The sequence below is a fragment of the Equus caballus genome, chromosome 8 (genome assembly GCF_041296265.1).
Source record: "Equus caballus isolate H_3958 breed thoroughbred chromosome 8, TB-T2T, whole genome shotgun sequence".
NCBI lineage: Eukaryota > Metazoa > Chordata > Mammalia > Perissodactyla > Equidae > Equus > Equus caballus.
The window spans coordinates 55,261,039-55,277,060 of NC_091691.1; the positions used below are offsets into that span (position 1 = coordinate 55,261,039).

The 16,022-nt window shown below is 40.2% G+C and overlaps 1 protein-coding gene across 8 annotated transcripts in view; it reads right to left on the reverse strand.

The window, feature by feature from the left end:
- The window catches only part of ZNF521 (zinc finger protein 521), a 273,513-nt gene that overhangs the window by 149,800 nt on the left and 107,691 nt on the right, over window positions 1-16,022 (reverse strand). For all 8 annotated transcript variants that reach the window (XR_011441446.1, XR_011441447.1, XM_023647587.2 and 5 more), the window contains one exon: window positions 6,701-10,053. Coding sequence is in view for 6 of the 8 variants with exons in the window: in XM_023647587.2 (XP_023503355.1) it covers window positions 6,701-10,053 (3,353 nt within the window). In the remaining 2 variants the exon portion in view is untranslated. The remainder of the gene's footprint in view (window positions 1-6,700; window positions 10,054-16,022) is intronic.

A 16,022-nucleotide genomic window follows, 5' to 3' on the forward strand; every position in this document is an offset into this window, starting at 1 on the left:
TGCAGAAGGCTGCTTCGGAAATGTTGTCCAGGTGAGGAAGAAGCTCGTGTGAGGGCTCTGAAGTAGACCCCCGCTCAGGAGGCCAGGAGGCCGAGCACAGTGCATAAGGAAGAGCCACCCTGGACAAGGTGAAAGCAGCCAGACTGGGAGTGGCCTCGTACACTGGTGAAAGGTGGGATTTTATTTGAGTGAAATGGGAAGCCACTGAAGAATTTTAAGTGACTTCATACAATTTATATGTCTACAAGATTCCTTCCACCTGCAGCATGAAGAACGAGTTGGAAGCAGGCAGAAGATAAAGGAGAGGAATCACGGGTAGGCTACTACACTATCCAAGCAAGAAATGATTGCAGCCGAGACCACAGTGATGGCTTTGGAGATGGAAAGACATGAACGGGATACTTGTTGGAGGTAGAATCAACGGTACTTATTAATAAATGAGATGTGGGGAATGAGGGAAAGGGAGGAATCAGGAATGACTCCCAGGTTTCTTGCTTGAATAATTGGGTGTAGGGTGGTTCCCTGTCCTAAAATGAGGGAAGTCTGGAAAAAAAACAGGAGAGAGAATCAAGAGTTTAGCTTGTACACAGTACACTTCAGAAATCTAAAAGAGATACAAATGGAAAAGCCAAGCTGTCTGCAGAACATAGCAATCTGGAACAAAGAGGAGAGCCAGGCTAGAAACATGAATTTAGGAATTCTTAGCATAGAGACAGTTACAGCCACATGAATAGATGAGATGCCTACTGAGAGAGCAGACAGAGAAGGAAGAGAGGGCCAAGGATGAGCCCCAAAGAATCTCTGCACTTGCAGATCAGGCACAGGAGGAAAAACCTCTAAAGGCACAAGAAGGAAGAAAACTGGGACAGGGAATGCCATGAAGTCAGAGAGGTGCAAGGCCAGGAAAGAGCTGTCCACTCTGCCTAGTGCTACAGAGATGATGAGGACAGAAAGGCTTTCTTTGGAACCTGGAAACCACTGGCAACCTTGCTAGGAGCAATTACAACTTCTTTGGGAAAGCAGGCCTCGAGATGGGTTGGGATAACAACAGCAGACTAGTACATGCTCACAGCATCTATGACAGAACTTCAATGACAATGAAACAACAACTTGAGTCCAAAAGGGGTAAAAATATGAATAGCATTCCTATAGTTAACACACTCAGAAGAAGAAGACACATTTATTCAACACCTTCTAGGTTCTAGTCACTGTGCCAGGTGATTCCTGCATGAAAAAAGCTAGACGACCAGCTGTCCTGCATGCTGCCATGGATGGGAAAGGGCTCTGGGAGAGCCACCAGCCAGACACAGCTCCACGGCACCCATCCACGGAGGCATTTGGCAGAGGCATTAGGAATATGAGATTGAGGAAATTCTTGCCCCAAGGAATTCATAGGAAGAAATCAGAAATGTAAAGAGATAATTATAAAGCAATGTAACAATTTTTATATAGTATTTAGGATGCAGTGTATACACAGGGCATTCAAGGGGAAAGGAAATGTTTGTGGTGAGAATTTGGGGTCAGAGGAAGCCTTCTGGAGTACCTGATCTCCAAATAAAAGGTTACCTGAACAGCCTCCTGGAAAGTGGAAGGCAGTCAGGAGGAGAGAGATTACTGAGCAGAAGGAAGTAGATAGGCTTAGCAAGACACAGAGGAGTATGTCCCGTGTAGGGTAATTAAAGCAATTCCAACTACAGCCTAAGGTGAAAGGTAAGGAAAGGAGGGGAAATTTATCAGGGCCAGAACCTGAAGAGTCTGATATTTCACAGTTATTATATCATTCTATAAGGATGGAAATGCAGAGCACTTAAAATATTTCAAATAGGGAGGAGCATGCTACTCAGATTTGTGTTTAGATAGATTGTTCTGGCAACCTTGTGGAGATGGATTTGAAAATGATAAGACTAAAGTCCGAAGAAACAATTAGGACACTGCTTCAGTAGTTTAGTGAAAGACAATCAGAGATTGAACTTATATGGTAAGGGGATGGAGAGGAGGGGATAGATTCAAGAAATATATTTATTTGCAAATTATATATAATCGCTATCTATATGTCTTGATGACCAACTGAATGTGGAGAAAAAGAAGAGATTAAGATCAGTGGATGCACAAGTGAAATAGAAAATATAAGAAAAAAGGCAGGTTTGGAGAAACGATGATGAGTTCAATTAAGGACTCACTGCATTTGAAGTTCACAGGAACACGTGAGTGAATATATACAGTAGGCAGCTGGGTGTATGAGTCTGAAGGTCAGTGGAGAGGCTTGAGTCAGATACACCATTTTTTTTAAATCAACTTCATTGAGGTATAATTCATATAAAGTTTTCACTAGTTTTACATCTGGTGGGTATTAGTATACCATCATGTAATCACTACCACAATCAAGATACAGAATATTTCCGCCAGTTTCCTCCTGTCTTTTGGAGATACCATTTGGAGAGTCGTCCATAAAAGGTGGTAGTTAAAGCCATGAGAGTGGATGAAGTACATGCAGAGTGAAAGTAGCAGTGAGGACACTAACTTACAGGAGCAGGAAGAGGAAGCAGAAGGCTACAGAACATCCAAAGAGGTATGAAGGGAACCAGGAGGGAAGACAGAAGTTCAATGCAGAGGGAACGGCCAATAGTGACAAGTAGAGCAGTAAGTAAACTAGAATAAGTTTTGCATTCTTGGTCAATTAGGTCAGTAGAGACCTTAGAGAAGTCAGTTGCAGGAAAGTGATGGAAGCAGAAGATTCCTTGCAATGGGTGGAGGAAGTGAGTGACAAGACAAAATAAGACAGCACTACTGCGAGGATTTTATGAAAAGGACAGGGATGAATTTGCAGCTAGAGGAAACTGCCAGTGGAACTGTGAAAAGAGAATCTTGAACCTGGGGTTAGAGGCCTGCATTCTCAGAGCGTCTTGTCTACCAGTTACTAGCTGTGTGATCTTAGACAGATCCCAATCTATTTGGGCCTTTTTTGCTGTTTGTAAAATAAGGCAGCCTAATCAGATGATCTGCATTGTCCCTTCTAGTTCTGATTCTGTGGCGCTATATGTGCATCTAGCAACATGGAGATAATTGGTAACCCTTGCAAGAGTAATTTCAATGGACTGATAGGGATGGTGTGAATTGAAACGTGAGTAAATAATTCTCAGAGACACCTGGCTAAAAACAGTCCTGTAGAAATGGAGGCAGAAGAACACATGCTTCCAGTATCATCATGAGACAACATTTTGAGGTCCAGATGGGCAGCACCTGACCAGAGAGCCAAGCCAGTGTCAATGAACGCCAGAAAAAGAACTAACATTTATTCAACACATAGTAAATGTCAATAACTCTGCAAGATGCTTCATATGTGGAAAAAGCTGGATGGCCAGTGTTCTTCCTGTCTCAAATTATCTCTACCATTTATGGAATCATTGTAGGCTATGCACAAATTTAGATCATACTTAACATTTGAGGAGCAAAAGGAAATGAATAGGCCACCCCCAATTTTATCCTAAACAAAGGCTCCATAAAACTTAGATTAATAATCAAAGGATTTTGGCACAAAGAACACATTTTTCACAAATTCAGAAAGCATTACACAGAAGAAATGGGGTTCAAATTCAGATCTGTCTTCAACTCCAAATTTCTCCATTACATGACAGCTACCTATGATGAGCCTTCCTTTGTGTCACATGCCTTGTCTTTCCTCCACTTCTTGGCTTGTAGGAGTTTATGTAGTACTCACCCTTCCCTAGATTATACCTAAATCCCTTTTAAATAGGTAACCTAGTCTTGACGAAATAACATTCTTTTCAGTCTTTAAAAGATGCATTCCAGTGTCTACCAATACCTTTATGTGATTGTAAGTCATAGTCCTGAAAAATTTAATCTTGTTCTTGACGATCTCTATGTATCCAGGTTTTATTACCTCCTGTGGTCTTCTTTTCTCTTCTGATGTCTCAATCCTCAGCAAGAAGAGATGAAAATACCACCTATATCACTAAGTCCTTCAATTCCTACCTAGGACATCTAAGTCAATAGAAACAGACGTCATACTTCTTTTTGATATAAAATTTATTCCCACATGGCATACCTGTCTTTTGGCAAAGACTTAACGTAATAATTTCTCTTTTACCTACACTGGTGAAAAATTTACACATTACTCATAATGAAAAGTCACAGAAGCATAACTCAGCTAACAAAAAATGTAAACAAATTAGTATTTATTATATGTCTTTTTCTTGCTGACACATTATTTATAGGCTTCTTTTGGTAAAACTTTACATATGTTTACATAATTTTCTATGTCAAGTCCAAATATTATGGTCTACTGTACACTTTTAACTGTAGAGAGTTTCAGAAAGGAAGTGGGCACATAAAATTTTATGACTTAAACAGTATAATGAAGAAAAATAATAACAATGATGAAAATTTGAATAAATTAGTGAACTTCTGAGGACAAAGGAAACATGTACAACTGAATCCTAGTATCTGCTCAATTAAGGGCATTGTTACAAGGTCTTATTAATCAGGTTTAATAAAGAAGTAGCCTTCTGCATAAGGAGTCATTTTAACTCTCAGTAGCTAGGTATTAACAAAACACTACCATAAGAATTACAATTAAAAAGTACTTTAAAAAATATTTCATATATTATTCTATGTATGTGCAGGATGTAGTTAAACCTTATAATTATCTTAAGATTTTAGGCATAATTAAAGACTTGACCATCCCTTAAAGATGTTCTTCTAATCAAGTAACTCTAACCAAATTAATGTGTAAATATGTTCTCCTTCCTTTTAAAAACATTTCACTTCAAATGGTATTATAATATATCTAGCAATTTAGAAATATCAGAAAATAGCATCCGGGAGACGATAAGAAGAAATAGGCATATGCCTTTCCACAAACAATCCACTAAGACACAGGAACCTGGTTTTGCTTGCTTTTAAATGAACACATACCACCACACTCACACATACGCATACACACAAATAGTTATTTCAAATCAACTTTATATGCTATTTAAATTAAACATGAATATACAAACTCCTCTATACCAGTTAAGCATATCAAAATAAAAAAGGGGGAGAGGAGTAATTTTCTGCATAAAATTTTTTTTTAATTCTCATTCATAAGCACTTTAAAAATAAGACATTTTCAGGACAACTGGGGAAATTTGAATATGGACTTCTTATAGAGATATTATAGATTTACTTAATTTCTTTAGCTGATTTAGTTAATTGCCTTAGCTAATGATATTATGTTTATTTAGGAAAATGTCCTTATTCTTAGGAGATAACATGATATCTGAAACTTACTTTCATGTCACTCAGTTTAATAAAAAAGGTTTCAAAGAGAGAGAGAAACGTGACAAAATGTTTCTATCTGGTAAATCTGTGATATAGATACATAAACACATGCTCATTGTGTCATCCTGTTATCTTTTCCATATCTTTAAACATTTTTGAAATAAAAAGTTGAAAAAAATTTCATTTCATATGATTATAACTACCAATATTTGTTTCAAAAGAAATTACTTGATTCAACACATGAGGCACGAGCCATTATGAAAACCATGTTCTTCCAGCTGTCCTCATCAGTTTGAAAGGACTTCATTTATTTAAATGAGAGAAAGGTGCAGATTTACTTGAGCAGGAGAAAAACGAAAGCAGCTTCAAAGTTTGGGAGCTTGCCTGTCACGCAGATGCCACATTTTACAAGGATGGGCTCTGTGTTAGTCTTCCACTTCTCCCCTACCAGCTGACTGATGGCTATCTGCAGGGAGATGCAGGGGGGCCTCCAAGAGGGTGTGAATGCAGAGACAAGATAAGGAAAATGCAGTGACCCCAAACTGAAAGGAGATGGATCTCCCCGGGGTTTTCATTTGGATGGATCTCCAGATAGGGGCAGGTAGGGAAGTGGAAAGAACTATTAGAAACCAGGTGATAAACCACAAAGAAGTTATAACAAAGTGAGCCAACCTCTGCTCAGCTCCAAGGAATGATCACTCGGAAAACTATTTCATTGTAAATGAACTTGTTTTTTGTACTCATTGTAGCAAAGAAAACATGAAACTATACAAACTAAGAAAAAACCTACTAATTTTGAAACCCAAACCCAGAGAGCGAAGACGCTGGGCTGGTGCCTTTAAAAGGAAGGTTGGGCATGTGGTGCTTAATAAATACAGGGGCTTTTAGAAAATTCTGTTGTGAGAAAATATTTTCCCCACTACTCAGAAGACAAAGAAAAACAGTGAGGGTCGAGAACACAGCATTAAAAAGCCATGTCTACCCAATTTGTTATCCACAAATATATATATTCTTTTTAATTTACCCTAAGCCAGCACGTTGGCTCATAGTATCTTACTTTTATGTCATTATCTCTCTGCCATACACACAAGTCATAGCTGGGGATTTCAACTCGCGGTGAAGCTATGCTGAGATTCCAGATCTCAGTGGTGTTGGCATGAGCGCCGGTCTCTTCAGTCATAGAGAAGACAATATCCTAGGGAGACTGGAATTAGTCCTATTTTGCACCATTCAAGCCAAAATGCTGCTTATCAAGAAGCAAGTAATTGCTAGCTAATGGCTAGGGGGGAAAAAACAGTGCATTTCAATCTAAGCATCTCTTGGCACATGTCAATGAATAAAGCCAGGAAAGTGTAAATGTAAAGTGGAGACAGTTTCTTGAGGAGGTTAAATAGCAAACATTAAAAAGGCAAGTTACCTCATCCGACTGGGAGGGACTGATTCTGGGCATTGGCGATACTTGCGGAGTTTTCAACTGTGTGCTATTGCTATCTGGCACGAGCTCTCGGTGGACCGTTTGGATGTGGTTCTGGAGTTCACTTTCAGACTCAAACTTAACGTTGCAGCTAGAGCAGCGAGTCTTCAGTCCCCCTGCCTTGCCTTTTCCCTCAAGGGCACTCAGATTCTCATTCTGGCCCAAGCCTGGTCTATTCGTGCCGGGAGGGATGTTGATGCCTGGGCTGCCGCTCTTACTGAGATTCACACAGCCAGCACACAGACCATATGGCAGGCCGTTGATGTCAAGTTTCACCAGATCTTGCTTGGAACGGAATTCTTTGAGGCAAGATGCGCACTTGTACAGTTTTTGGACGTGCTGGCCACGCCCTGTGGTCTGAACCGCAGACCCATTCCCTGTCTTTTGCATGTGGAATGTCCCATGGATTTTGAGTTCTAAGGTGGAGGTCACTGTCTGCATGCAGACCACGCAGCGAAATCCTGTGAGGGAATTCCTCAAGTCAGGATGCATTTGGCAATGCTCTAAAAACTCCTCTTCACTCTGCAGAGGCATCTTGCAAATCCGGCAGTTTCCAGTATCGAGACTCTTACTGTGGGTGACTTTGTGTTCGGTAAGAGTTAAGAGGGAGGGAAACCGCTCTCCACAAATAGGGCACATGTAGTGTTTGACAGGGCCTAGGTGGGTCTGCATGTGTTCACGTAGGCCATTTTCCGAGAAGAAGGTTCGAGAGCACACGTTACACTTGTAATTCCCTTTAATGAGCTCGGCTTTCTTCTTCACGATGGCACTTTCTCCAGGTCTGATGTTGTGGTCTCGGAGCTGGTGGTTCTGCAGCAGAGTTTCCATCGTGTAGGCTGCCCCACAAATGTCACACCCATACATAGGCTCCGAGGTGTCCACATCTTCTTCGCTCCCGTCATGACTGTTGTGGGACTCTTGGCTGTTGGTCAGCAAGGTCTGCAGCTCCACTTCCTCCTTCTGCACTTGTTCAGAAGCCCCATTTGCTCCACAGTTGGGAGTCTTGGTTTCAAACACACAATGCTTTTCCCGCAAGTGTTTCTCCAGCAAAATGATGGCATGGAAGGCTTTGCTGCAGAACTTACAGTTGTACTTCTTACTGTGAGTGGTGATGTGGCACTGAAGCTCCACCTCAGTGCCAAAGGACTCGCCACAGAAAATGCACTTGTGCACTTTCCCTTGATTTTCCAGGTGGTTGTGTTTCACGTGGAGCTGCAAGTCGGTCTCATTGCGGAAGTCCCAGTTGCAAGACGTGCACCTGTAGACTTTCTTTTCGTTACTGTGTTTTACAGCCAAGTGAAGTTGAATGGAGACTTTTGAGTCAAAAACTTCTTGGCAGAGGGTGCAGCGGAAGAAGACAAAGGTGTGCATGTCCAGCAGGTGTTTCTGAAGGTCATCCACTGATGTGAACTGCTTATCACAACTCTCGCAGATATAATACGTTGAGGTGATCATAAAATGAATGGTAACGTGCTTCAGCAAGGATTCTTGGTTGGGGAATTCCTTGTTGCACTGAGGACAGGTCAATTTCGGAAGCACAGTGTCCAGATGAGTTTTTAGGTGAGTCTGAAAGCTGTCTAGGGATGTGTACTTAGCACCACACTGATTACAGATATATTCTCCAGCCGGACGTGCAGGCGCACCTCCCACTGCCTGCATCATCTTAAGAGATGTCTGCTCTATGGCCACAGGAGAGAGGGGGCTCAAGGCCCTGGATTTTTTCCCATTATGAATATAATTCAGGGCCAAGGGAATGTTTTTATGATTCTCTTTGATATGCTTGTTCAGTTTAAGAACGCTGTTGAATATTGGAGAATTCGTACAATAGGAACAAGAATACACTTCTACTACTGGTTCTTTTGGAGTCCCAAGCACTGGAGACCCAAATCGGGAGCCACTGAGGTCGCAATGGACCTGTCTTATATGCTCTTCAAGGGAAGAGTCAGTGAGAAACCCCATGTAGCAATGGGGGCAAAAGAACGCGTTGCTGTCCTTAGCTGCAGGGTTTGCAAATCCGTGAGAACATCGGATGTGTTCCTGAAGAGTGTTGAGGTCGTTGACAACTTCAGAGCAGAAGTTACACTGGTAGACTATGGCGGGCATGGCAGAAACAATCAGACCTGGGTCCTGAGCTTCATGCACTTGCTTAAGATGTTCATTTAGGTTATAGAGTGAGGGCAATACCTCCAAGCAATACTGACAAATATGGGCCTGTTCGGGCTTATCTAAATGCATAGTTTTCAGATGAATCTGCAGAACTGCCAGACTTGAAAATAACTGCTTGTTGCAGTAAATACAGCTGTAGGTAACTTTTGCTTGTTTACTCGAGGGCACAGTCATGTCAGGGGTCTGCTGGGCAGCCCTCTTTCTCCCTCGACTCTTTGGGATTGGCGGGGCAGCTTCCACCATGGTTGAGCTGTCCACTGAGAGGTTGGAATCTGGAGTCGTGCTGGACACAGAGGTGTAGCCCACCGTGACCAGGGAAGGGCTGTTGCTGTGATTGCAGGACTCGGGTTGCTGGTGACTATCCATGTGGCTGTACAGTTCCTCAACTGTGTGGAAACTCTCAGAACAAATGCTGCAAGAGTTCTTCTTCTCCCCGCCGTGCATCTGCTCCATGTGGTTCATGAGGGAGGTCTCCTCTACAAAGAGCTCGTGGCAGTAGACACACTGGAGGGCTGCTCGGTCCTCATTTGGGGAGCATTCAGGGTGGCACTCGGCAATATGCTTCTGGAGGTCTTCTGGGAAGTCAAAGCCTTCCTCGCACTGACTGCACTTCTGAGTGTCCTTCATCTTCCAGTCCTCCATCCTGGAACCGGACTGGGAACCGTCCTTGTTCCTCTCGTGAACCTGCATGTGTCCATGTAAGGAACTAGAGGACAGGAAGCCACGGCGACAAATGGCACATTTATATGGCTTGTTGGACGTGTGAGTCTTTAAGTGGATCTTCAAGTGATCACTTCTGGAGAACGCAGCATCACATTCACTGCAGTGGTACTTCTTGTCCCCTGTGTGGAGTTTGATATGGCGATCTCGGCTCCGCTTGTGTTTGAACAGCCTACTGCAATAGGTGCATTTGAAAGGCAGTTTGTCACTGTGACTCTGCTCATGGTGCTTTAGGTAGCTGAGGCGGCTAAACGACTTGTCACAGAATTGGCATGGATATGGGAGTCCAGGGCCGCCTTCTTCCTCTCCAAAATCACACCCTTCTCCATGGCTAGGGGAAGTCTGGTCCTTGCTGGATGGTGAGGAAGCTGGCCAAGAGCAAGTGGGATCATCTTCAACATCCACTCCATCTGAAATGAGAAGCAATGAAACATTCCATTTTACGTACTGAGAATTCAAGAACGAGTTTACTGTACCATTTCAACAAGTACACATAGCTGGACCATTTACAACCTTTCAGGAAGAAAAATAGGGAAGAGAATATTTGAGTGGAATACTTAAAATCTGAGCCCAAAGCTTTTATTCTACATTTACTTTTTACTGGGCTGTAAAATATAAAAAGATATTAAATAGTTCTATGTCTAAATTACACTTTTATTACTTTTTATCATTCTTCCTTAGAAGCAAGGTATATATTACACATTGACAATTTTATTAAAATGCAGATTTTAATATATTTAATGTTTCTTTTGTATTCATTGTAAAATGATTTGCATATTGTGTGAGCATCTGAAGAGCCAAATGAAAAGAGGAAATATTACAGGAATGATTTAAAATTAATGCAGTCAACCCAGATGTCTAATATTTAATAAAAAATTCCCTCTGCATTTTGCTTGTTTTTATATAAAAAGGCAATTCTGAAGACCAAAATCTTTTATGGGGTTCTTATTGATACAGACCTTATTGCTTTCAGCAAAAAAATATTAAAAAGTAAGCACATGAAAGAAGACAGAAAACACAATAATAATTACGTCTGTGTAATGAAAGACAACTAGGATTTCTTCAATAACTGAAAGATTCGAATACCATAGGCCAGAAAATGGATTATTAAATGTTAGAAGGGTATTGCCTGATATTACATGTAGCAAGGATCAGCCAGGATCAAGAAAAAATGAGAGTTTCACAAGGGCCAGATTGTAACAGTGTATTTTGTTTGGAAAGTTCAAGAGGTGGCCCACCATTTCTTCCTTTTGTAAAAGCTTCAGCAGCATGAACTTCCTTAGCCAAACAGGACCTGCACTTTGAGGTGAGCAGAGACAAAGAAACTTGTGAAAAACTGGAAACAGGAAAAGTGATAAATGATTATGGTAAATGCTGAAAGATTTATGAGTAACAAAGAGAAGACAAACAAGACTGAAAGCCAGATATAACCTTAGCAAGCTATCCATAAAGTAACCCTACCTCATATTAGGTGGCTTTTTAACTATGTCCTTAGCAAATGTGTATTCTTACTTCTGTGCTCTCTTAACATCCAAGTGGAAAATAAGACCTTCTCCAATGGGTTTTGAAACTTCTTTTTTGCTTTTCAAAACAATCTATCATTCAAGATCAGAAAAAATCGTAAAAGCTTTTCACTCTGCAAAAGAGCAAGATTCTTCATAAATGCAGACAAGTAAAGGCCACACAGCAGAGCAGAGCTGGTGGGGATAGTGATTCTATTAGAAAAATAGGTTCAATTAGAACATTATTAGGACATTCTAATAATATTCAGTTAGCATACAATCAAATAAGTTTTTAAATTCTTCAAAGCTAAAGTTACCTAGCAAGCTATATTATTAACATAAAAGTAGAAACTGGCAAGCATTATGTAAACAAATTCCATGTCTGCTTTCTTTAAGGTAACAAGATTTTGCTAGATTATCAACCTCTTGCTTATCCACAGGAAACAGATGAGGATCATTCCTTTCCTGCATCTAGAAACTGATGACAACACCATCTCACTATCAATGCCAGATGGCAACCATCTAACTCTGAGAAAACAACCAAACACCATTCCTGGATTCCTGCCCACTGCAACAAAGCTTCGCAATACAAGTTGAAAACCTCATGATTTTGCATCCTCATTTATATGAGTCTATAACCCAACATATAATCCAGCATAAGAAAGGGTCTGATAATTGTGGGTGTGATTTAAATTTAAAGGTGAATACATACAGAGAACATACGTGGATAAACTCAAGTCACTACCTAACATATAGACAGACAATTTTAAACACATAAAAACAAAAAACTCGATGATTCTAGCTTTCCCCTTAAAAAATTATAAGTCACCTAAAGCTGGTATTCCCTAAAACAAACCAAAGTTTAAGACATTTCCCCTAACTGAAAAAATTACTATTTATTAAATTTTCTCAGCATTCTAGGTAAAAATCTACCATATTTCACATTCATCTTTTAAGCTTATATCCTGTTGTTTCACTTAAAAATATTTCCAAAAACATCATCTCATTTGTGCAATTGGGGAAAACAGTGAATCAGAATTTGTCATGCATCTAGACTGGAAGGATATAACTAGTGAGCCTGAAAATTTAGCAAGTAAATTTATTATTAAATTGTAGATTGTGTCCAGGCATGATATATTATTATACAAATGCACAAAGAATTATAGAGCAATAGACCATTATGAATAGTGTGCAATCCCTGACACCATGCTTAAATCAGGTTCTGGTCTGTGAGCCATGCCTGACTATATCTATTACATAACTGTTGTCTTAAACTTGTAAATTTCAACTACATGTCAAGTGAGCTGAGGGTTAGAATCACGTTTTTACTCAAAGTAGGATTCAGGGGAGCTGGAAACCGTCTCCTCTCTCTCTCCTGTCCCTATTACTTGGTCTTTGGCGGAAAAAAAAGTGATAATCACAGATATTGTGTCTTTATAATTGAAATATATGGAATCAACAACAGAATTCATAAGGCTTGGGCTGGGGGATGGAATAGATTGAGCAGAAGTAAAAAGTTTGAACAGGGAATGCTACTTTTAGAAAAATAAATAAAGGATTCATGAAAGGCTGATTTCTGTTTTAAAATCTAAATTGTAAAAAACTCACTTGCTAGTACTATAAATGGACCTATTCTCCCAGGGACACACAAGGAACTCACTGACTAAACTCCCAGTGGGGCTGGTCCATGCTCCAAGGGTATCAAACTCTCCCAAGACGTCTGTGGTGGTGATGGTGTTGCCAACATTCTCTGAGGTCCACCTAAGTCTTTGAAAGCTGCCCATCCCCATTAACTTAAGCTTTTTGGCAATCACAATGCAAACTAGGTTGAAACGGCTAATACAGTTTTAAACAATCTCAAGTTCTTTTTTCATATGGAAGAAACTATGGAGGATTCTTTCAACTCTGGTTTCTGAATCAACTTGAACTTTTTTTCCCTTCAGCACCCACTAAGTGCTACTTACAGGAATGTCTTTCTGTGTTATGGCAAGTTTTCTGCATTTCAATGTGAAGTACTTAACATGTCCATGTTAAATTTTAATTTTTGGAATCAGTCACTTCACGCTAGCCGACTCTGGGACAGCTATAGCTCTTACAGCCGGAAAAAAAAATAAAAAAAACTTCGCTGGAAAACCAGCTTCGCAGCCTAAAAGTCTATTTAAAGATGCAAATGTGTGTGCATAGTTAGTACAGATGTTTTTCTACAGCAACTGTACTTGCTGAGTTTCACCATTTCCATAAAGCACATTAAAACAAGTGTGTGAACACTCGGAGATGAAAGTCTCAAACACTCCTGAGACTTTCAGTGGAAAGTAGAGCCGCCTGACTTTTCTCCAAGCAGACAGGAATGCCCATGATTCAGCAGCCTGAGTAAATAAAAGAGGTCCTTATTTCCTAATTTTGCTGGCTGGCCACACTGCAGCAGCCTCTGTGCTCCTGCCAAAGGGGATGCAGAACTGGAACTACACCCAGCTGCTGAAGGCCTGCCTTTGTTAGCCAGCCAGGCTTTCCCGACCATCTTCTGGCAACAAAACTGCCATATCCTGCAAGGAAGACCTCCATCTCAGGCTTGATGGTTCTCTAGTCTGCCGAAAAGGGCGAAACAACAGATTTTGCCGGGTCTATGTCAAAGAATGACAGCTGGAAACTCAGTTAGCGGCAGAGCAACACCTGTTCGGTCATATTTATGGGGGAAAGTGCTCACTAACAGAAAAGTGAAGTCATACTAGAAGGAGGTATTCCACAGAAAAAAGGCACCAGAGCACAAAGTACCTTGACATGAGCCACCAGCCCATCATGTGCCAACCTGAGGAGGAGAGAGAGTAAAGACTGCATGTGATTTTATCCCGGCTGCTGGGGACAGACAGACAAGCATACCCCAGGAAGGGCTGCTCGGTGACCAAATGGGGGCCTGATATTCCCAGTTTACAGCCTGCCATGGTGAAAGAGAAATGCTGAGGGTCCCAGCCACTCTTCAGCTTTCAAGTCTAACCCAGGTAGCTAATAAAAAAAAAATAACATCAAAGAAGGAGAAGAGACGATGTGCAGGAAGGTTTGGGGCAATGCTAATGCATATTTTGTACCATTAAGCACATCTTAGTAAGTGTAAGGTACATGCTTCTTGAGGGCAGGGGCCAAGCCTTTTAGAATATTGACTTCAACGATATGGGCAATTTGAAATTACTAGAGAGAAAGTCAACTAACAAGGTGGGTTGAATCACTATAGATGTTAAAGAAAATATCCAAATCTCTGAAGTTATGGAAACTCCCAATACTTTTAGTTCTTCATAGGGCTGCGCCCGCGAGAAGCTGGCTTTACTGATATACTTTTGTCACCTGAGCTCATTCACTGTAACGGCAGACTATGCTCTAAACTGCCCTTCGGGGAGTCAGTATCATGTGTGTGCAAGTGCCACACAGCAAGGTTTCCTTAACAGGGACAGGATTTACATCAATGGTTCCTTTTCAAATGAGGAAAAGCAGCACAAATACCGACAGGTCTGTCCCTCTGTTTTCAGGAATGCAATGACTCAGAATGAGAACTAAAAGTCAAGAGTCTGGAGTTTTATTTCTAGCTTCCTAAGTGACTTAGAGAGTGACCTGGCCAAGTCATTTAATCTGCCCCTACCTAGGAATTTCACCTGCAATATGAAGATAATAATTCTTGCTACTTACCCTCTGGGGTGTTGCAAAGATTAGTGAATATTTCTAGGGCACCTATCATCGCTGGAAGAAAAGCTGCATATGTAAACACAAAGATTTATGTGTTGCATGTATTTATGTTTCCACATGTAAGCTTCTACGTACATAGAATAAATATATTTTAACATTTTCTTTCCTTTAATGGAACCACTGGAATATTAGCTTTAAGGATTGGCCCAATGGAAATATACAGTGCCTTAAGGATTCATAGTTGTATATTCAGCCATTAAGAAAATAAAATATAAATAGTTGGTGATATCTAAAAATTAACGACTCATAAATCCAAGCTGACTATGTTTCAAGTATTAAATTGTCATACATAAGATATTATCTTGGGTCTTTCCAGACAGATAACCTGGGAACAAGTATCTTTTGCTATGTAATTCTGAAGCTAAGCATCTAATTTTAAAATTACCTCTCTTCTCCTTAAAACACTAGCAGTACAATCATTGCATTATTTAACATCAAAATAATTTCATTTAGTAGATGATTTTTTTAAGTGTGGAACAATAGGTTAAAATATGAGATCAAAGCAAATTTCCAGGTTATTTTCTCCCCTGGCTTAAAATGATTCTTCATTTCTGCCAGCATGCTAGAGGAGCAGTTGTGAACTTTCATATTAAACAGAGTTCACAGTCCTTTTTTCATTCATTAACTACCTGAGCCACCTTAAGGTAAACTGAGAATCCGAGGGAAATATACAGGTGTGTGCAAATGCTAAGAGAAGTTAGGTACTACTCAAAGAGGACAACATTTTGAAATGTGTGTTTAATAGACAGAGGTAACAGGGGTATTCGTCATGTTAACCCAGTGCCATCATAGTAACAATTTTATATCATCAAATTTGAAATCATCTAACCAAATTACACAATATAATTTTAAGGCAATGGTTTAAACTGCTAAAGGATATGGTCATTCTAAATAAACCATTATGCATTATTATGCAACTGCTTCCTTTCATTCTCAACAGAAATATCAACAATTTTAGAAAAGCTGCAACTTATATTATTAAACTCTCATACTTTTTTTTTTAATCAACAGCCCCACATTAAATTCACTCCTTTGTCATATAACTTATTTAACGACTTGAAAATGAATACTCTTTACTGGGTGTTCAAAAGAGAAATGCGAACTTTAAACTTATTTATAATTCACAGATGCTTTTAAATTCTGTA